This window comes from Bombina bombina, chromosome 1 (genome assembly GCF_027579735.1).
Source record: "Bombina bombina isolate aBomBom1 chromosome 1, aBomBom1.pri, whole genome shotgun sequence".
Lineage (NCBI taxonomy): Eukaryota > Metazoa > Chordata > Amphibia > Anura > Bombinatoridae > Bombina > Bombina bombina.
Window position 1 is genome coordinate 773,135,750 of NC_069499.1, and position 23,240 is coordinate 773,158,989.

At 41.0% G+C, this 23,240-nt stretch overlaps 1 protein-coding gene across 1 annotated transcript in view; it reads left to right on the forward strand.

Annotated features, from left to right (window-relative positions):
- Positions 1-23,240, forward strand: part of TBX22 (T-box transcription factor 22) — a 77,591-nt gene that overhangs the window by 24,440 nt on the left and 29,911 nt on the right. The window contains exons 3-5 of the mRNA XM_053691969.1: positions 8,408-8,564; positions 16,153-16,254; positions 18,605-18,779. Of these exons, the coding sequence (XP_053547944.1) occupies positions 8,408-8,564; positions 16,153-16,254; positions 18,605-18,779 (434 nt within the window). The remainder of the gene's footprint in view (positions 1-8,407; positions 8,565-16,152; positions 16,255-18,604; positions 18,780-23,240) is intronic.

Genomic DNA, 23,240 nt, shown 5'->3' on the forward strand with positions numbered 1-23,240 from the left:
AGTTCCTCCCCCAACTTCAAAAGTAAATTTTTCTGTGAGCTAACGGTCTGAATTGTTGTCCAATCAGCGTTCTCCCCATATGGCACTTTTATTGTAGCTAGAGCGCTGACTGGACAACAATTCAAACCTTTAGATCACAGAAAAAATTGGGTTTTGAAGTGGGCAGTGGAGCACGGAGTATTTGAATTTTACATCTGTATTAAAAAGTAAGTTACTAGCGCATCTTCATTACAACTGATGAATTAAACCCTATCTAAAATATCACTAACAGTCCAGGTCTGATTTTAAAAAGGGGAGAGTTAATCATCACTTTAAATAACTATTTAAATACATTATCATATTGCTACTTGAGTTGAAAAATATTCTTACTAAACGTTTTTGCATGAACTGAAATTAAAAGGAACATATGAAGCATACTGTATTTCACTAACTAAAAAGTTCAAAACAGGGTTGGGTTTAGAAGCATTTAAATATCCTTTACATTTTAGTCTGCTGATACATATATATTTAAAATATATATGGCAAGTATTTTATTTTGTATACAGCAGTGGATTTAGGATTGTGATTTTACAAATTATGCTTATGCCTTCACAATTTCTGGGTAACTTTAACAAATTAGGCTCATACTTTGTATATTTATGTGTATCTTTTACAAATTAGATTTCCCTTTGCATGTCTTTTATTTAAATAAAAAAAGAAAAACTGTCAGCTTTAGTTTACCAGAGTGTCATTACTTTCTATGGGCCAGATAATCAAACATTCTCTTGTTTGGAGAGATATTATAGTGCTGATTTCATAGGATCACAACTCACTAAATGTTCTAAGTAAAGGGGAGGAACCTGGAAATCCCAGTGAGATGAGAGCCGCCTTTAATAGAAAGTAATGAAGCTCTCTGGGATACAACATTTTACATGGGAGAGAGAAGGTAAATGGAGAAGCCCTTGGTGCTGAGATGTAAAGGCTCCGTTTGCATCGATTCAAAATTAAACTTAAATATTTTCACTACAATTTAACATGCTTTTGTCTGTATTTTAATATACCTTACTTTTCTGTTAGTTAAAATAAGTGTATTTTGTATTTTGAGCAAACTTCACCTGCACACAGTTGACAAGACAAATCAGTGAGACCAGCTTGCTTAAAATTGTTACAAAATTTCACAAGACTTGTGAGAGAGCTTCAGACATATCCTGGGAACTCCCCTGTTCAGCCCAGGGAACTGCCCTGTCCCTCCCACTTTCTGAAAGTGTTAGTTTTAGTTCACAATGCAGCAAATACAAGGTGCTATGTAATTTATAAAAGCTACAGAGAAATATACAAAACTAGTCCTAAAGCCCGTTCACACGGGCCATTTTTTGCAGTACAGCTGTCCCACCCCTTGCGCTCTCTCCCTCCCCCTCTCTTTTGCTCTCTCTCTCCCTCCCCCCTCTCTTTTGCTCTCTCTCCCCCTCTCTTTTGTGCTCTCTCCCCCTCTCTTTTGCGCGCTCTCTCTCCCCCCTCTCTTTTGCGCTCTCTCTCCCCTCTCTTTTGCGCCCTCTCTCCCCCCTCTCTTTTGCACTCTCTCTCCCCCTCTCTTTTGTGCTCTCTCTCTCCCCCTCTATTTTACACTCTCTCCCCCCCTCTCTTTTGTGCTCACTCTCTCCCCCTCTTTTTGCGCTCTTCCCCCCTCTCTTTTGCGCTCTCTCTCATTCACCCTCTCTTTTGTGCTCTCTCTCTCCCCACTCTTTTGCGCTCTCCCCCCTCTCTTTTGCGCTCTCTCCCCCCTCTCTTTTGCACTCTCTCTCCCCCTCTCTTTTGCGCTCCCCCCTCTTTTGCGCTCTCTTTCTCTCCCCCTCTCTTTTGCGCTCCCCCCATCTCTTTTGCGCTCTCTCTCCCCCCTCTCTTTTGCGCTCCCCCCCTCTTTTGTGCACTCTCCCCCCTCTCTTTTGCTTTCTCTCTCCCTCTCTTTATCCCCCCTCTTCTGCTCTCTCTCTCCCCCTCTCTTTTGAGCTCTCTCTCTCCCCCCTCTCTTTTGCGCTCTCTTTCTCTCCCCCTCTCTTTTGCGCTCTCTCTCCCCCCTCTCTTTTGCACTCTCTCTCCCCCCTCTCTTTTGCGCTCTCTCTCCCCCCTCTCTTTTGCGCTCTCCCCCCCTCTTTTGTGCACTCTCCCCCTCTCTTTTGCTGTCTCTCTCCCTCTCTTTATCCCCCCCTCTTCTGCTCTCTCTCTCCCCCTCTCTTTTGAGCTCTCTCTCTCCCCCCTCTCTTTTGCACTCTCTCTCTCCCCCTCTCTTTTGCGCTCTCTCTCTCCCCCTCTCTTTTGTGCTCTCTCTCTCCCCTCTCTCTTTTGCGCTCTCTCTCTCCCCCTCTCTTTTGTGCTCTCTCTCTCTCCCCTCTCTTTAGCGATCTCCCCCCTCTCTTTTGCGCTCTCCCCCTCTCTTTTGCACTTTCTCTCCCCCTCTCTTTTGTGCTCTTCCCCCTCTCTTTTGTGCTCTCTTTCTCTCCCCCCTCTTTTGCGCTCTTTCTCTCCCCCCTCTCTTTTGCGCTCTCTCTCCCCACTTTTCTTTTGCGCTCTCCCCCTCTCTTTTGTGCACTCTCCCCCCTCTCTTTTGCTGTCTCTCTCCCTCTCTTTATCCCCCTCTTCTGCTCTCTCTCTCCCCCTCTCTTTTGAGCTCTCCCTCCCCCTCTCTTTTGCACTCTCTCTCTCCCCCTCTCTTTTGCGCTCTCTCCCCCCTCTCTTTTCTGGTCTCTCCCCCTCTCTCCCCCTCTCTTTTGTGCTCTCTCTCTCCCCCCTTTCTTTTGCGCTCTCTCTCTCCCCCTTTATTTTGCGCTCTCTCCCCCCCTCTCTTTTGCGCTTTCTCCCCCCTTTTTTGCACTCTCTTTCCCCCCTCTTTTGCGCTCTCTCTCCCCCCTCTCTTTTGTGCTCTCTCTCTCTCCCCCTCTCTTTTGTTCTCTCTCTCTCCCCCTCTCTTTTGCACTCTCTTTCCCCCTCTTGTGCGCTCTCTCTTCCCCCTCTCTTTTGTGCTCTCTCTCCCCCTCTCTTTTGTGCTCTTTCTCTCCCCCTCTCTTTTGCGCTCTCTCTCCCCCCTCTCTTTTGCGCTCTCTCTCCCCCCTCTCTTTTGCGCTCTCTCTCCCCCCCTCTCTTTTGCGCTCTCTCCCACCCTCTCTTTTGCGCTCTCTCTCTCCCCCCTCTCTTTTGCTCTCTCTCTCTCCCCCCCTCTCTCTCTCTCCCCCTCTCTCTCTCCCCCCTCTCTCTCTCCCCCCCTCTCTCTCTCCCCCACTCTCTCTCCCCCCCTCTCCCCCCTCTCTCTCCCCCCCTCTCTCCCCCCTCTCTCTCTCCCTCCCTCTCTATCTCACTGCCTTTCTCTCTCCCCTACTCTCTCTCTCCCCCACTCTCTCTCTCTGCCCCCCCTCTCTCTCTCCCATCTCTCTCTCTCTCCCCCCTTCTCTCTCTCTCCCCCCCTCTCTCTCTCTCCCCCTCTCTCTCTCCCCCCTCTCTCTCTCCCCCCCTCTCTCTCCCCTCTCTTTTTATCCTTACCCCCATTTCTATCTCTCTCCCCTTTATCTTGCGAGTGACCGCACCTGGCCAAGCCCCCTTCACACTCGACCACGCCCCTTCACGCCCTGCCACACCACTTCACGTCCGGTCACGCCCCCCATCATGCCTGGCCACGCCCACCTCTGCCGCAGATCAGGTAGGGATCTCAAAGGCCAGGTGTGTTTGTCCTTGTGCTGTCTCTACTGCGCATGACAGCTTCGGACAAACACACTTGGCCTTTTATATAATAGGATATGATCATAAGCTATTAAAGTAACACAAAAACCTTCAAAGCATAATCAGAAACTGTAAAAAAAATCACTGCTAGATTTAAATGTATTAAAATATAAATGAGAAAGTGGAAAGCAATAATACTGAAAGGACCCAATCTGAAATATATAGTAATATAAAATTCCAACGCACAAAGTGTAAATGTGACAGAGCTCTCATATCATGCAGTGCTATTTTGCACTGGGTTTGTCTCTGCTAAACATACATAAATGAGAGAGGTCTCATAGTGCTGGAGAGTTCCGTGCTTTTTCTTTTAAAAATTTACGCCTAGATTACGAGTTTTGTCGGTAAAGACCCGCGGTGCTAACAAGCCTTTTTTTCCAGCGCACCCTTAAGCCAACGCTGGTATTACGAGTTGTCTGAGTGGCTGCGTTAGCCTCAGAAAAGGGAGCGTTGAGCAAATTTAGCTTCCCTTCAACTCTCAATACCAGCGTTACCTACGGTAGCGGTGAGCTGGCTAAACGTGCTTGTGCACGATTTCCCCATAGGAAACAATGGGGCTGAGCTGGCTGAAAAAAAACCTAACACCTGCAAAAAAGCAGCGTTCAGTTCCTAACGCAGCCCCATTGTTTCCTATGGGGAAACACTTTCTAAGTCTACACCTAACACCCTAACATGAACCCAGAGTCTAAACACCCCTAACTTTACACTTATTACCCCTAATCTGCTGCCCCCGCTATCGCTGACACCTGCATTATATTATTAACCCCTAATCTGCCGCTCCGGACACCGCCGCAACCTACATTATAGCTATGAACCCCTAATCTGCTGTCTCTAACATCGCCGACACATACATTCTATCAGCCGATCGGAATTAAGGTAGGAAAAATCTGATTGGTTGATGCTATCAGCCAATCAGATTGAAGTTCAATCCTATCAGCCAATCGGAATTCGAGGGACGCCATATTGGATGACGTCATTTAAAGGAACCTTCATTCGTCGTTAGTCCGTCGGAAGAAGAGGATGGCTCCGCGTCGGCTGGATAGAAGATGGCTCCGCTCCGGAAGTATGAAGATAGAAGATGCTGCCTGGATGAAGATGTCTGCCGGTCCGGATGTCCTCTTCTGCCCGGATAGGATGAAGATTTCTGCCGGTCCAGATGTCCTCTTTTGCCCGGATAGGATGAAGACTTCTGCCGGTCCGGATGTCCTCTTCTGTTCCATCGGTGGACGGCTGGCTGAACACGGCTCAAGGTAGGGTGATCTTCAGGGGGGTAGTGTTAGGTTTTATTAAGGGGGGATCGGGTGCTTTTAGAGTAGGGGTGTGTGGGTGGTGGGTTGTAATGTTGGGGGGGGGTTGTATTTTTTTTTACAGCTAAAAGAGCTGATTACTTTGGGGCAATGCCCCGCAAAAAGCCCTTTTAAGGGCTGGTAATAGAGCTGATTACTTTTGTAATTTAGTATAGGATAGGGAATTTTATTATTTTGGGGGGCTTTTTTATTTTATTAGGGGGCTTAGAATAGGTGTAATTAGATTAAAATTCTTGTAATATTTTTTTTTTGTAATTTAGTGTTTGTTTTGTTTTGTACTACTATAGTTTAGTTTATTTAATTGTATTTGAGTTTAGATAATTGTAGTTAATTTATTTAATTAATTTATTGATAGTGTAGTGTTAGGTGTATTTGTAACTTAGGTTAGGATTTATTTTACAGGTAATTTTGTAATTATTTTAACTAAGTAGTTATTAAATAGTTATTAACTATTTAATAGCTATTGTACCTAGTTAAAATAAATACAAAGTTGCATGTAAAATAAATATAAACCCTAAAATAGCTACAATGTAATTATTAATTATATTGTAGCTATATTAAGGTTTATTTTATAGGTAAGTATTTATTTTTAAATAGGATTAATTTATTTAATGATAGTTATTTTAGTTTGTTAGATTTAAATTATATTTAAGTTAGGGGGGTGTTAGGGTTAGACTTAGGTTTAGGGGTTAATAACTTTATTATAGTAGCGGCGACGGGTGCGGGAGATTAGGGGTTAATAATTGTAGGTAGGTGGCGGCGATGTTAGGGAGGGCAGATTAGGGGTTAATAAAATTTATTATAGTGTTTGCGAGGCGGGAGTGGTGCGGTTTAGGGGTTAATACATTTATTATAGTGTCGGCGATGTCCGGTCTGCAGATTAGGGGTTAATGAGTGTTGGTAGGTGGCGGGGGAGGTTGGGGGGGCAGATTAGGGGGTAATAAATATAATATAGGTGTCAGCAATGTTAGGGTCAGCAGATTAGGGGTTCATAGGGATAATGTAGGTGGCAGCGGTGTCCGGTTGGAAGATTAGGGGTTAAAAAAATTTATTATAGGGTTTGCGATGTGGGGGGGGCCTCGGTTTAGGGGTTCATAGGTAGTTTATGGGTGTTAGTTTACATTGTAGCACTTTAGTTAAGAGTTTTATGTTACGGCGTTAGCCCATAAAACTCTTAACTACTGACTTTTTTTTGCGGTTGGAGTCTTGGAGGTAGAGGCTCTATTGCTCACTTTCTCCAAGACTTGTAATACCAGCGTTAGGCAAATCCCATAGAAAAGATAGGATACGCAATTGACGTAAGGGGATTTGCGGTAGCCTCGAGTCGCAGAAGAAAAGTGAGCGGTGATCCTGTACCTGTCAGACTTGTAATACCAGCGTTAGATAAAAAGCAGCGCTGGGTCCTCTCAACGCTGCTTTTTAAGGCTAACGCCAAACTCGTAATCTAGGCGTTAGTTTGTTTGTTCAACCTTTGTGAAGTCTGAACTACAATTTCTCTCCAAGCTGGAGAATCTTAGAATACCAGGCCCTATGTCTGAATTTCAAATTATATGACTAAGGACCTGTGAGAGGTCTGAAACGTTGTTTGTTTTTCTTTGGGACCGTGAAGCAATAAAGGTCTGTTTTTTTCTGCAATTATTGGGCTGGAGTGAACATTTCTTCATATCTGAATTTCAAATGAGTTGTAGATTTTTTTTCTAGTAAATTTCAAAGTTAGTTTAATTTTCCTTTCATGGCATCATGTGACAACCATCAGCCAATCACAATATACATACACATATATTCTGTGAATTCTTTCACATGCTCAGTAGGAGGTGGTACCTCAGAAAGTGTGCATATAAAAGACACATTTTAATAATAGAAGTGAATTAGAAAGTTGTTTAAAATTGTGTGCTCTATCTCAATTATTAAAGTTTAATTTTGGTTACAGTGGTCCTTTAACAACACATTTATGGGCCATTTACAAATGTATATGATGTATTAAAGGGACATGAAACTAATTTTTATTTTCATGATTCAGATAGAGCATATGATTTTATGCAATTTTCCAATTGACTTCTGTTATCAAATGTGCTTCATTCTCTTTGAATCGAATGATGAAGGAGCAGCAATGTACTACTGGGAGCAAGATGAAAACATTATGTGAGCCAATGCAAAAAGGCATATATGTGCAGCCACCAATCAGCAACTAGCTCTAAGTAGGGCATTGCTGCTCCTAAACCTACATAGGTATGCTTTTCAACAAAGGATACAATGAAGCAAAGTAAGTTAGATTATAGGAGTAAATTAGAAAGTTGTTTAAAGGGACATAATACTCATATGCTAAATCACTTGAAACTGATGCAGTATAACTGCAAAAAGCTGACAGGAAAATGTCACCTGAGCATCTCTATGTAAAAAAGGAAGATATTTTACCTCACAATCTCCTCAGCTCAGCAGAGTAAGTTCTGTGTAAAAAGTTATACTCAGCTGCAGCCCAGCTGCATGTAAAAAAAAAATGAAATGAACAGCAGCCAATCAGCATCAACAGTGCTGAGGTCATGAATTCTTTTACTGTGATCTCATGAGATTTCACTTAACTCTCATGAGATTACATTGTAAACTTCCTTACACTGAATAGGGAAATAACATGAGAGTGCACGAAGCGCGTTCCTTCCGCTGTCCCAGGACAGACATACTGATTTGCTGCTTAGAAATCCTTTACAATGGGATGTGGCTACTGAGGAACTTTTGAGCTAAAATATCTTTCTTTTTTACAAAGAGATGATCAGGTGATATTTTCTAGTCAGCTTTTTACAGCTATGCTGCAGCACATTAAAGTGTTTAAACATTTGGGTATTATGGTCCTTTAAAATTGCATAATCTATCTGAACCATGAAGTTTAATTTTAACCTTATTTTCCCTAATCTGTGTAAAAAAAAATAACAAGAGCGCAAACTCCGACTCAAGTGTAGTTTTATTTAAACACACAATAAGCGCTAACATACATGCACTTACTGGATATAAAATTATTAAAAGCCTGTCATGTTTTGAAGTCCACTGAGCTGCTGCGGATATTTAAAGCCACTTTACGGTTCTGTGTGGTTCCTGCTACGTGTCAACGATCTTGACAGGATCACTGTGGGCCAGCAACAGGAAGTCCTATTTTCCCTTATGTTGCACAATGTATTGTAACCACTTCACTATGCACTGGAATAAGTGCAGTATATTTAATACTATACTATAAGTGGTATACTATTATCTTGATGTTCTTTATATGCTCTATATTGTGATCTCTATAAAATAAGTCAGTAACCCAGGACCTCTGTCCATTTCACTCAAACCTCCATCCTATATTTTTTTTCTTGCATGAACAGAAAAAAGAACCAAGCCAGATATCCCCTCTTTATCTTCCAAAAATGAACACAATCATCTACAAAGCAAAGATCCTATTCAAGTGGAGTTACAGGGATCTGAGCTCTGGAAGAGGTTTCATGAAATTGGCACGGAAATGATCATCACCAAAGCTGGAAGGTAAATAGCAATAACAATTTTGTATGTTCTATATGGGCAATACTGCAAGTTAGGTATCTATGGACATCATTCATCTAGTTAAACTTGTATAGTCTAGGACATCAAATGGTTGAGCTGTTACACAACTGGAAAACCACAGCAACATATTTAGAAATAGTAAAATTTAATTTATGTAATCTGAATCTGCATATGTAGACTGTTCCATAGACTCCAATAGTTTATCGTTTACTCTACAAGTTCATTGTCCTCAACTCGCTTAAAAATGCTATTTCAGTCCATGTGAAAAATGCCTGTTTGAATTTCTTAACCCCATTCGAATTACATCTGTAATAGTATGTATTGGTGAGACATGGAAAAAACAAAGTGGAACAGACATTTTCACAGGTTTTTTGCAGACTAAGGCCCCAATATTCAAAACATTGATATGCATTATACCTGAAAATGCTTATCAGTTTAACATTGTAAAGAAATTTAATGCTACAATAAACTATATTAACCCCTTACTCGTCCTCACCCCCAGCGCAACCTAATCCCGCTACACTATTAACACCCAATCTACCATAACCTAATGGCCTAACCACCCCATACCAATTAACCCCTTGTCAGCAACAAACACCCAACGCAAATTACCCCTACACTATTCAACTACCAAAACCATTTACTTAACACCCCTAAGTTACAGAAAATAAAAAATACTAAAATTGCAACAACAAAAAAATTACCAAAAAAAACAAAGCACTACCAAAAATAAAAACCAAACAAATGGTAATGCCTATTCTAAAACTAAACTTCCCTTAAAAAAAAATCACTGCAAAGTAAAAAAACTCTATACCACTAAAACCTATTCTAACAATTGCCATTAGAAGGGCATTTTGTAGGGCATTGCCCTAAAGCAATTTAGCTCTTTTACATTTAAAATAAAATATCCCTATTCTAAAATCAAATTTTTCAAGACTCATTATCCTCAGGCATGGTACCCCAGGATTGGCGTAAAGCTGATGTGGTGCCACTCTTCAAAAAGGGAAGCAGGGATGATCCAGGAAGCTATAGACCAGTAAGTCTGACATCAATAGTGGGGAAGATATTTGAAGGGATTATAAGGGATTATATTGATGAGCATATTCGTGTAAACAAGATTATGAGTTCTAATCAGCATGGCTTTAGGAGAAATAGATCATGTCAAACTAATCTAATTAGATTCTACGAGGAAGTAAGTAAAAATATAGATAAAGGGGAATCAGTTGATGTGATATACTTAGATTTTGCAAAGGCATTTGATACAGTGCCACATGAGAGATTAATGCACAAAATTAAGGGACTGGGAATAGCTGAAAATGTTAGCTCATGGATAAATAACTGGATAAAAGATAGGGAGCAACGAGTAGCAGTAAATGGATCATACTCAGATTGGACAAAGGTAATCAGTGGCGTCCCCCAGGGATCAGTACTGGGCCCTGTTCTTTTTAATATTTTTATAAATGACTTGGAGCAAGGATTAAATAGCAACATCTCTATTTTTGCAGATGATACTAAGTTAAGTAAGGTCATTAGGTCAGAGCAGGATGAACTCTCTTTGCAAAGGGATTTGCTAAAATTAGAACTATGGGCAAGTGAATGGAAAATGAGATTTAATACGGAAAAATGTAAGGTTCTACATTTTGGAAGTAAAAATAAGCAGGCTATGTATTTTTTAAATGGGACAAGACTTAGCCAAACACAGGAGGAAAGGGATTTGGGAGTAGTAATAGATAACAAGCTAAAGATGAGTGCACAATGCAGGGCAGCGGCTTCAAAGGCTAATAAGATACTAGCATGTATTAAAAGAGGCATTGATTCAAGGGAGGAAAGCATAATTCTGTCATTATATAAAGCCCTGGTAAGACCTCACCTTGAGTTTGGAGTGCAGTTCTGGGGACCGATTGCTAAAAAAGATATTGCAGAACTAGAAAAAGTTCAGAGAAGGGCCACAAAGCTAATAAGGGGATTGGAGAAATTAACCTATGAGGAGAGGCTAGCCAAACTGGGTCTGTTCTCTTTAGAAAAAAGGCGCTTGAGAGGTGACATGATTACTTTATATAAATATATTCAAGGCCCATATACAGAGATGGCAGAAGCTCTTTTTATTCCAAGAAAATTGGTTCTGACAAGAGGTCATAATTTAAGGTTGGAGGAAAGGAGATTTAATCTCCTGCAACGGAAACGTTTTTTCACTGTAAGAGCAATAAAATTGTGGAACTCATTACCAAAGGAGGTAGTGAATGCCAATACCATAGATACATTTAAAAATAGTCTGGATAAATTTCTGTATATAAACAAAATTCATGGATATGATTGCTAGTATTAAATGGGTCACATTTTAATGGGGTTATTTAAGCTTAACTGGAGCTTTTTGTAAGTATTTTAGATTTGTATAGGTTGAACTCGATGGACTTCAGTCTTTTTTCAACCTTATCTACTATGTTACTATGTTTAAAGTAACCCCCATAAAAGAGCATCTTAAAAACCTACTCTAAAAATTGTGATGTGAATTTAGTACGGCATTGCCCTAAAGTGATTATAGCTCTTTTACATTTAAATAATAATCATATTTTAAAAAAACCTACCCTAAAAATTCCCTATCCTAAAACTAAGATTTGGTAGGGCATTGTCCTACAGTGATTTAGCTCTTTTGGCTATACAAAAAAAATCCCTATTCTAAAAAAAAACTATCCTAAAAAAAAGATTGCCCTGAAAAGGGCATTTCATCACTAATATCATTCTCACCTTTGCAGTCCCCACCTCCTGTTTCCCATCCTCCTACCCATCTAGATTGTAAGTTCCCATGGGAATAGGGCCCTCAATTCCCCCTGTATTTGTCTGTAAAATGTTGTCTTATCGTATTGTTTCTCCATTGTACTGTTATCCTTGTACCCATGGGCAGCACTGCGGAATCTGTTGGTGCTTTATAAATAAAGAATAATAATAATAATAATATAGTTCTTTTGCCCATACAAAAAAAAATTCTCCCTTTTTTATGGATAGGATTTTTTTATGAGGGCAATTTTTAGAGTAGGTGTTTTAATATAGGTTTTTTTCAGTGGGGTTACATTGAGTTTAGAAAAGGGATTTTTTATTTTAACGGCAAAAAGGGCTAAATCGCTTTAGGGCGATGCCCTTCTAAAGGTATCCATTTTGGATTTTCTAAAAGTAAAATGTCTTCAAATTAAATTATTAAAAAATTGTGAAAAAAGCATTAGAACAATTTAAATTAAAGTGTAGAGATTATATTGTACAATAAATATTTTCGCTATTTGTTGAACTTGTTGGATTGGATATGGTATTGTGGATTTTCTAAAGGTAAAAAGTCTTCAAATTAAATAATTTAAAAAATGTTGATAAAAGCATTAGAATTTTTTTTCTGGTGGATCTATTTTGTCATGGCAAATCTTTATAATAAACATTATTTTGTTGTTTGATTGAAATATTTAAATAATGATCAAATCACACTTTTATTCTGTGAAACATGCTGACAAACAAATCATAAATATCAGGCCATGTGCCTAGAGGCATTATTTTACCTATTTTTATAGGTTACCAATGTTAAATGCATTAGAATTTTTTTTTCTGGTGGATCTGAATGGGTTAAAATGTGAAAATGCATGTGAAAATTTAGCCTATGGGGCCTATCTCTCAAGCTCCGAATGGAGCTTTATGGCCCATGTTTCTGGCGAGTCTGAAGACTCGTCAGAAACAGCAGTTATGAAGCAGCGGTCACAAAGACCGCTGCTCCATAACCTGTCCGCCTGCTCTGAGCAGGCGGACAGACATCGCCGGAATTCAACCCGATCGAGTACGATCGGGTTGATTGACACCCCCCTGCTGGCGGCCCATTGGCCGCGAGTCTGCAGGGGGCGGCGTTGCACCAGCAGCTCTTGTGAGCTGCTGGTGCAATGCTGACTACGGAGAGCGTATTGCGGACGCGAGGTCTGGCGGACTTGATCCGCACTGTCGGATCAGGTCCACCAGACTTTCTTAAATAGAGGCCTATGTGAAAAAGCTATTTGATCAGAAAGGACTAGATAAAGTGATTTTCTACAGCAATGTAAAATATTATTTTACTGTATAAAAACCTGCTAAATGTAATCAATAAGCAAGCGCTATCCAGGGTTCTGAACCAAAAATGGGCCAGCTCCTAAGCTTACATTCCTGCTTTTTCAAATAAAGTTACCAAGAGAACAAATTCAAATTGATAATAGGGGCAAATTAGAAAGTTGCTTAAAATTGTATTCTCTATCTGAATCATGAAAGAAACAAATGTGGGTTTCATATCCCTTTAACTTTTCATTTGGAATTGTAAAATCGTTTGGATATTTAGATGCTGCAGTGCAACTGTCAATGACATTGGATTTGTAAATTGAAAGCAGTATCTATATGTATCTATATCTCAGATTTCTGTGGTTAGTGAAAATGTGTTGGGCCATCCAAAAGCTGAAAAGAAAAAAACATAAGTGGGATTTCCTACAAATTGAAAGGGTGCCATTTTGAAGAGAATATAGGATGCCTATATTAATATTAGCTTGTAAATCTTTTTTCTGTTATTTAGTAGATATGTGCACTCATGCATTTCGTGATCTAACAAATACGGAAGGTGGCAGCCCAAGCCACATCTGGCTCTTTTCGGGGGCCTGATTAATTCTTGTGAAAGTGCAGCACACTAACAGCGGTGCAAATCCAGATCTCAGTGTGCTGCACTTTCACAAGAATAAATCTGGCTTCCGGAAAGAGCCAAATGCGGCTTGCGGCAGCCATCTTCCATATTCGTTACCTCACAAAGTGCACATATCTATTATTTAGTACTAGTACTAAAGCCCGTGTACACGGGCCATTTTTTTCAGAACAGCGGTCCCACCCCTTGCTCTCTCCCCCCTTTCTTTTGCTCTCTCTTCCCCCCTCTCTTTTGCTTTCTTTCCCCCCTCTCTTTTGCTTTCTCTCCCCCCTCTCCTTTGTTCTCTCTCTCCCCTCTTTTGCTCTCTCTCTCCCCTCTTTTGCTCTCTCTCTCCCCTCTTTGGATCTCTCCATCCTTTCTTTTGCTCTCTCTCCCCCCTCTTTGGCTCTCCCCCCCCTCTTTGGCTCCCCCCCCTCTTTGGCTCCCCCCCCCCTCTTTGGCTCTCTCCCCTCTTTTGCTCTCTCTCTCTCCCCTCTTTGGCTCCCCCCCTTTGGCTCTCTCTCCCCCCTCTTTGGCTCTCTCTCCCCCCTCTTTGGCTCTCTCTCCCCCCTCTTTGGCTCTCTCTCCCCCCTCTTTGGCTCTCTCTCCTCTTTGGCTCTCTCTCTCCCCCCTCTTTGGCTCTCCCCTCCCCTTTGGCTCCCCCCCTCTTTGGCTCTCCCCCCCCCCCCTCTTTTGCTCTCCCCTCCCCTCTTTGGCTCTCTTCCCCCTCTTTTGTTCTCTCCCCCCTCTTTGGCGCTCTCCCCCCCCTTTTTGGCTCTCTCCCCCCCTCTTTGGCTCTGCCCCCCCCCTCTTTGGCTCTCTCTCCCCCCTCTTTGGCTCTCTCCCCTCTTTTGCTCTCCTCTTTGGCTCTCTTTCCTCTTTGGCTCTCTTTCCTCTTTGGCTCTCTCTCTCCCCCCTCTTTGGCTCTCCCCCCCTTTAGCTCTCTCCCCCCCCCTTTGGCTCTCTCCCCCCCCCTCTTTGGCTCTCTCCCCCCCCCTCTTTGGCTCTCTCTCCTTTTTGGCTCTTTTTCCTCTTTGGCTCTCTCTCTCCCCCCTCTTTGGCTCTCCCCCCTTCTCTTTGGCTCTCCCCCCCTTCTCTTTGGCTCTCTTCCCCCCCCTTCTCTTTGTCTCTCTCTCCCCCCCCCCTTCTCTTTGGCTCTCTCTCCCCCCCCCTTCTCTTTGGTTCTCTCTCCCCCCCTTCTCTTTGGCTCTCTGCCCCCCCTTCTCTTTGGCTCTCTGCCCCCCCCCTTCTCTTTGGCTCTCTGCCCCCCCCCCTTCTCTTTGGCTCTCTGCCCCCCCCTTCTCTTTGGCTCTCTGCCATTCCCCTTCTCTTTGGCTCTCTGCCCCCCCATTCTCTTTGGCTCTCTGCCCCCCCCTTCTCTTTGGCTCTCTGCCCCCCCCTTCTCTTTGGCTCTCTGCCCCCCCCTTCTCTTTGGCTCTCTGCCCCCCCCCCCTTCTCTTTGGCTCTCTGCCCCCCCCCCCTTCTCTTTGGCTCTCTGCCCCCCCTTCTCTTTGGCTCTCTGCCCCCCCCCGCCTTCTCTTTGGCTCTCTGCCCCCCCCCCGCCTTCTCTTTGGCTCTCTGCCCCCCCCCCGCCTTCTCTTTGGCTCTCTGCCCCCCCCGCCTTCTCTTTGGCTCTCTGCCCCCCCGCCTTCTCTTTGGCTCTCTGCCCCCCCCTTCTCTTTGGCTCTCTGCCCCCCCCCTTCTCTTTGGCTCTCTGCCCCCCCTTCTCTTTGGCTCTCTACCCCCCCTTCTCTTTGGCTCTATGCCCCCCCCCTTCTCTTTGGCTCTCTGCCCCCCCCTTCTCTTTGGCTCTCTGCCCCCCCCCCCCTTCTCTTTGGCTCTCTGCCCCCCCCTTCTCTTTGGCTCTCTGCCCCCCCTTCTCTTTGGCTCTCTGCCCCCCCCTTCTTTTTGGCTCTCTGCCCCCCCTTCTCTTTGGCTCTCTGCCCCCCCCCTTCTCTTTGGCTCTCTGCCCCCCCTTCTCTTTGGCTCTCTGCCCCCCCCTTCTCTTTGGCTCTCTGCCCCCCCCCCCTTCTCTTTGGCTCTCTGCCCCCCCCTTCTCTTTGGCTCTCTGCCCCCCCCTTCTCTTTGGCTCTCTGCCCCCCCTTCTCTTTGGCTCTCTGCCCCCCCTTCTCTTTGGCTCTCTGCCCCCCCCTTCTCTTTGGCTCTCTGCCCCCCCCCTTCTCTTTGGCTCTCTGCCCCCCCCCCCTCCTGCTCCCTCTCTGGCTCTGTCTTCGCGGGACCCCGCCCGGCCACGCCCCATCGCGGCAACACCCGCCCGGCCACGCCCCTCGCGACGCCCGGCCACGCCCCCCGCGACGCCCGGCCACGGTCTTTAATAATATAGGATGGGTGTTTCTGGGAACTAGAGCATCTGTGTCATATTAAAATAAATGTGGCTGCTTTTCAGTCAAAGTTCTTAAAGGGACACTAAAACCCAACATTTTCTTACATGATTTATGTAGAGAATACAATTTTAAACAACATTCCAATTTACTTCTATTATCTAATTTGCTTCATTCTTTAGATATCTTTTTTTGAAGAAACAGCAATGCACATGGGTGAACCAATCACACAAGGCATCTATGTGCAGCAACCAATCAGCAGCTACTGAGCCTATCTAGATATGCTTTTCAGCAAAGTATATCTAGAGAATGACGCAAGTTAGATAATAGAAGTAAATTAGAAAGATGTTTAAAATTGCATGCTCTTTCTAAATCATGAAAGAAAAATGTTGGGTTTAATTTCCCTTTAAGTCAGAAATAATGTAATTTAAAAATAAACAAACTGGATAACTGTCATGTTCCTAAAACTGCACATATGTATTATTTTATTTATTTATTTTTTAATCAGACATTTTTATTAATCACTGGGTTAAAAGTACTAATATTTCATTCTCTCTCACAGGAGAATGTTTCCTTCAGTTCGAGTAAAAGTCAAAGGCCTTGATCCTTCTAAACAATATTATGTTGCTATGGATGTGATTCCTGTGGATTCAAAAAGATACAGGTACATTAAATATAAAACAGAGAAATATGAGAAATATGTACTTTGGTGTTGCAAATAGATGTAATAAAACTTTGATGTACAGTAATTGTTCTAAGGTAAAGTTATACATCTAAGGACCTGATCATCTAAAGGTCTCTGGGCTGGCGGATTATTAAAGAATGATCGCCAGTACTTCTATTTTTACCCTGAAAACAGGATGTCTTGCGAAGGGGCATATACTGGAATTTCGTATGGGTAGGAGGCATATACATTACAAAAGTGCACAATAAAATTAGTATTTAAAAAAATCTTATAAAATGAATAATTTAATTATTCACACAAAAATACAAAGGAAAAGATTGTATTGTTAAGGTGCATCAAAAATCAAAACAAAATTATAAATTTTATGTTTTTGATAAAATACGATTATTAGCAAAAATCAATTTCACAGGAATAAATCATATTAAATATACACAGCATAAATCGTAATTTAAGAACACTGAATGCACAAAAAACACACAGAAATACAAAGCATATTGTTTTTTAGTAAAATGGGCTGAACATGCGCATTCCATGGGTGTATATGAAATTGTCTCTCTAAACCCAGCGTAATTCTGTAAAATATTTTCGCACTACAGATCTCTCAGTTTTTTCTTACAAACTAAAAGTTGGCGAGCTTTTCTCAAAACACTAAAAATACTTATAACCCTAATAGAAAAACACATGCATACAAAAATATAGGCGATTGTAAGATGCTATACACAGCAAGCAGTGTAATGTGATTTATGTTGGCTGCAGGATTTGCTTTTTTAAAGTACGTCTCCTGCTCACTGCTAACTTCGCTCCACGGAGCAGTGTCCCTTTCCAGCAAGCTCCATTACTTTCAATAGGAGCCATCTCGCCACTCGCAGGGACTTTGCCTTTTTTACAATAATTGCACCAAGGCAGGCCCTGCGAGGGTCAGCGAGAAAAACCATGTCTGATTATCTTACATTAGCTGGATAGGAGGTAAGAAAAAGCACTGACATTTGCAGGTGCTGTGCTCAAGGACTTCTCTAAAAAAAAACAGGCTTGCGAACTGCAAGATGTCTTCCATAGGAAGTAATGGAGCTCACTCGAAGGGAGCAAAGTTAGCAGGAAGCAGTGGGCACACTTTAAAAATTAAATCCTGCAGCCAATCCAAATCAGATAACCCTGTTTGCAGTGCTTAGTATCTTACACCTCTATTTTTATATGCATGTGTTTTTCTATTGGCATAATAAGTTTTTTGCATATTTTGACACAATCTCCCCGCCATTCAGATTGCAAGATAAAACAGCAAGATCTACAGGGGAAAGGTTTACAGAATACAGGAGATCTGGAAGAAAACTTTCAGCTATGTCCATGGAATGCCCCTGTTCAGTCCATTAGCAAAGGAGGGAAAACTCATTTTACAATAAGGAAAACAATACATTTAAATTGTGTTATAATAAGTACGAGCTTTACAGCATTATGTGCATGTATCAAATTCAATAATAACTAAATAATATTTTTAGAAAATACAATTTTTTTCAGAACAATTTTGTTACTATTTTTAATATGATTTAACAATAACATTTTTACTGCATCTTTTTCAATATTAGATATTTCAATATATCATTTCATACCATTTTTTGTTAGCCCAAATGAAATTTCACACAGCCTTGTTTGCACAATCTCTTTCACTACCTGATTGATATCTGTCTCGAGAAAGACAAATGGAAAACATAGGTTCAAATATGACAGCGCCCATTACTTTATAGAAACTAAAGTACTTTATGGAAACTAAACCTTTCAATATTAAACGACTAATGACATGATTAAAAAATGTATCTACATATTTTCAGGCTAATCTTGGCCTTGAATACATGTATTAACTGTTTAATATCCCTTTCAGAGGGAACACACAGTAGTGCAGGTGCATTGCTAGGGTTGGAAGTAGGACATTCTTTCTTTCTTCATGATTTGGCAAGGAAATTGAAACCATTCCTAAAATTACCTGTATAATTTTTATAATTGGAATTGAATACTGTCTTAATTAGGAGATTATTATGTGTTCCTTGTTTATAGTGGTATATAGCTGAGCTGCTTTTGGGAATTAAACAGGCTATGAATTATGGGTTATTCTGCTTGTGCACATAAGTCTTTATGAAAGTCAGTTAACATAATTTACCTAGGCTTAAATCAGGATATCCCTAATTCCTATCATGTTTTTAGAGATCAGTTGGCTTTACTTGGCTTTACTAGGATTATTCCCTGGTTACAGACTTATTTAACTTTCCTTTTAGACTGTGTGCATTTGGTATTTATTTATTTTAATAATGCTGTATATTGTTTTGCTTTTATATTATAGATATGTCTATCATAGCTCCCAGTGGATGGTTGCAGGGAATACAGATCATTCCTGTATTTCTCCAAGGCTTTACATTCATCCGGATTCCCCTTGTTCAGGAGAAACCTGGATGAGGCAGATAATTAGCTTTGATAGAGTAAAACTGACCAATAATGAGATTGACGACAAAGGACATGTAGGTGTGCATTCTGCATATGTGTGTATTTTATTATATTTGTTTATTTTTATATTATTTTATATTATTATTATTATTATTATTATTATTATTATTATTAATGCATGTAACCTATATATTATATGCCATGTAAATAGAGTTAGTTCATGGATCCTTTTAACATTAAAGGGACAGTAAATATCTTGTAATTACAAATATTTCTGCAGTCTTCCAATGATAAACATATCAGCAGAGTCTGCATGTTATTAGAAGAAAATAACACCTTGTGTTTACTTTATTGTCAAACTCCACACGCTATTTTCCTTATTTGGAGGAGCCAGTGCAGACTTCCTATTGGAGAAGAAGCACAATGATAGAGACAATTGTGTTAACACAATCTCCATTCTTTGGGTTCAGCAGAAATGATAAAATAAATAAATCCAGATAAGGAAGAGATGCGTAAAGGGCTTGTAAAAGTTTTTAATTTCTTTGCTTTCAGTTTTCAGGACTGGAAAATCCTCAATGTTTTTTTGTTTTTGTTTTGTATAGACATTAATAACATGAAATGGGGCAAAATAAATAATGAAAATATATTATTTTTCTAATTGTTTTACTATGCATAATTAAATATTTTATAGTACAAATTCAAAATGTTTACTGTTCCTTTAACTGGAAAAATATAATACTAATGTATATGGACTGGAAGAAATGTAATACTCATGTATCCAAATAACACCAATGATTTTAAAGTAACTAATGAATGAATTAATAAAATAATGAAAAAATGAAACGAATAATGAAATAAACACTGTATAATTAAAGGTTAGACAATTGATCGCTTTATTCACCATCCAACTGTTAAAACCTTAGAAAAGATAAACAAGTAACTTAAAAGGGTGAATGTTATCTCAACTACTCAAAGAACTACTCCAAATAACCCCTTCAGTTAAAAAAAACAAACAACTAAGACAAAGAAGGTTCTAGATTGCTCTGAAAAATGCTTAATTATTGTGGGCAAACATCAGAACACCATTCTAATTTATTACACTCCAAAATATAAGAAAATATTCAAATACAAACAATATCAGATCAGTTGATTTCACTCATCAGAAGGAAAAGTAATCAGAAAATTGGCAAATCATTTCTAATACGGGTTAAAGATAGGGTGACCACATATCCAAACTGCCATTCAGGGACACCCCCCCAACCCCCCCCTGGAAAGCCCCCCCCCGCACCCCCCCCTCTGGACCGCAACCCCCTCTGTGTGAAAACTTCTTCATGTATACATTGTCACATTATATTGCATGTGAATATTTATATTTTACTGAGCAATAGAAACAGTGCAAAGGCCAAGTAAAGACTAATAAAAGTGGTTTAGATTGTGTATCAAATATATAATCACTTGAGACTTATTATATAATCATATTATGGATATTACTACATGTAACCCCTGCTGGAAGCTTACTAAACATGGTGAGGTCATAAAGGAAACAACTTAATTATTCATTAGAATGCATGGCCCAATAAATGGTCAGAAAGCAGTGATAGAAGTAATAAAAGCCAAACACATATCTGTAATACCGCTTAATCTCAATAATGTTAGACGTCTTTCAGACATCATTAGCACTCCACTGAAGTTTTGTGGCAGTGGAGGAACTAGATATCCCTATCTGAGGGTCATCATATTTCCAAATGTAGATTATACCAACTTCCTCACATGATTTTAGTGAGCTCACAGGCAAATACAAAGTGCAGGACAGTAAGCACCACTACGAGAGTTGTCCGGGCAATACTTGGTGTGGGCTGAAAGAGTTGGCATTGGGGTGCATACAGGCCCTGTATCTATGCACCCCAATGCCAACTCTTTCAGCCCACACCAAGTATTGCCCGGACACCTCTCGTAGCTTACAGTAGCAACTTTTTAATACCCAGCAGTCCCTTCAGCACGTTTCCCTTTTACAAACAATGACAACATTTCCTCCTAAGGTAAATCAAACGGTTATCGGTTGGAGAGAACCGTTTGATTTACTTTAGGTTAGGAGGAAATGTTGTCATTGGAGTGACTGCAAACTGCAAAGCTGTACATTTTGCCTGCATGAATCAGCGGTCATGGCGTTACTTAACTTACCTAATGCTTAGCTCCAGTCCAACGGAGTGTCACAGGCACAGTCAAGTCAGCAACAGCAGTCACTCTCTCCACCGGTCTCGTCTCGACTCCACTAACGTCCTCCACGGGCCAGGTCACAGTCAGTAGTAGTCCATACCGCTGGCTGTATCGCTCGCATTATATAGAGCTAGAAAGAGTGTAGAGACTAGACTAGACAGCAACCCAGAGGGGGGCGGGTGGGTCCGCCGGGGAAATCTTGCATATAATAAAATAAATTCATATCCTGCGCCTCTGGTCTGCAGTCTGGCCCCCTGGGATGATGTTGTCTGGAGTCTCACCTCACTATCTATCTTCTGCGCTGCGGGAAGCCGCTTGTTACCCGCCCTGGAGACTAACTTAGTCTAAGACCAGTGAAAGTGAGTCAATCAGCTGGCTGTCAGTGCGGCTGTCAGTGCTGTCAGTTTCAGCAGTCAGTCATTCCGGGACAATGAATGGAGGCACCCGGGACGCGGGACAGACCTTTAAAATGCGGGACTGTCCCGGGCAATACGGGACACCTGGTCACCTTAGTTAAAGATCAACCTCCTTCCTTCTAGTGTTCAGTGTGTGAACCCTGACAATTTCTACTTAAAAATAACTTTAGGTTGATACATGCTTGCAAAGCATAACTAACTAGGGTGACCATATTGCCGCTTTAAAAAGGGACACATATGAAAAATACATATCTCAGGGTTGTTTTCAGGGCTGTTTAAATAAATGGTTTGAATAAGAACCCTGACATATGTATTTTTCATATGTGTCTCTTTTTAAAGCGGCAATATGGTCACCCTATAACTAACCCATGTTTATATAAATATTATTGCACTGATCTCTTGTAGAAGTATGTATAATCTTTAGGTGGCCATGAGATATGTGATTGACTTAATTTAAAGTATAATATGAAACTCGATATTCTTGCTTTGTTTGTTGCGCATGTTTCTGAATATGATCTATGCATATTAGTTGGCTTAAAAATTGTTTTTTTTTTGTGAGGATGTTGGGTGTCTGAAAATGCTTTATTTTTATTGAGTTGGTTGGTGCTGGACTTGCATTTTCTATGTGTGTTCTGTATTGTTGAGTAGGTTGTGATACATTTTAATTGACCAGCAAATTCAAAACAAAAGGTGCTGCATTCTACAGACTTTCTAGATTTTAGAAGGATTATGTTATACATCTGCACTTAATACAAAGGGCAACATTTTTTTCTCTAAATATAAAATCCATAAAATGTTGTCTTGGGGGTCGATCCGATAAAAATCGTCGCCCGCAAAAGCCGGCGACGCCAATATTTGCGCTGGTTTGGTATCCTATATACGGCGTAACCTAGAAGTTACGCCCGTATATTTCTGCCGTCGCCCGTAGTTTTTTTGGCTATAGGCAGGTATACCAAACCAGCGCAGTTTGGTATCCAATACGCAGCGTAAGGACTTACGTGGCGAAAATGGAGAAAACTTACTCCATTTTCACCTCGCCACAAAAAGCAGCCGTAAGAAGCCTTACGCTGACTATTGGAGCCCCGTAACTACCTAAACTAGCTAGAAAATAAACCTAACACCTAACGCATGCGCAATGTCTATCTACCTGTCACCCGCGATCTGCTAAATAAAACCTAACACCTAACGCATGCGCAATGTCTATCTACCTGTCAACCGCGATCCCCCCCCCCAAGAAATCCCTAATAAAGTTATTAACCCCTAAACCGCCGCTCCCGGACCCCGCCGCCATCTACATAAACTAACCCCCTACTGTGAGCCCCTAAAACCACCGCCATCTACCTTATCTATCCCCTAATGTGAACCCCTTACACCGCTGTCATCTACCTTATCTATCCCCTAATCTGACCCCTTACACCGCCGCCACCTATATAAAAATTATTAACCCCTAATCTAATCCCCCTATACCGCCGCCAGCTATATTAATATTATTAACCCCTAATGTAAGCCCCTTACACCGCCGCCATCTCTATTAAAATGATTAACCCCTAATTTAATCTACCTACCCCGCCGCCAGCTATGTTATCTATATTAACCCTAAGTATATTATAGTTAATATAGGTATTACATTATATATATTAACTATATTAACCCTAATTATATTAGGGTTAATATAGTTAATATAGTTACTATAGTATTTATATTAACTATATTAACTCTATCTAACCCTAACACCCCTAACTAAATTTATATTAAATTAATCTAATTCATTTATAAAGTAAAATATTCCTATTTAAATCTAAATACTTACCTATAAAATAAACACTAAGATAGCTACAATATAATTAATAATTACATTGTAGCTATGTTAGGGTTAATATTTATTTTACAGGTAAATTGTTA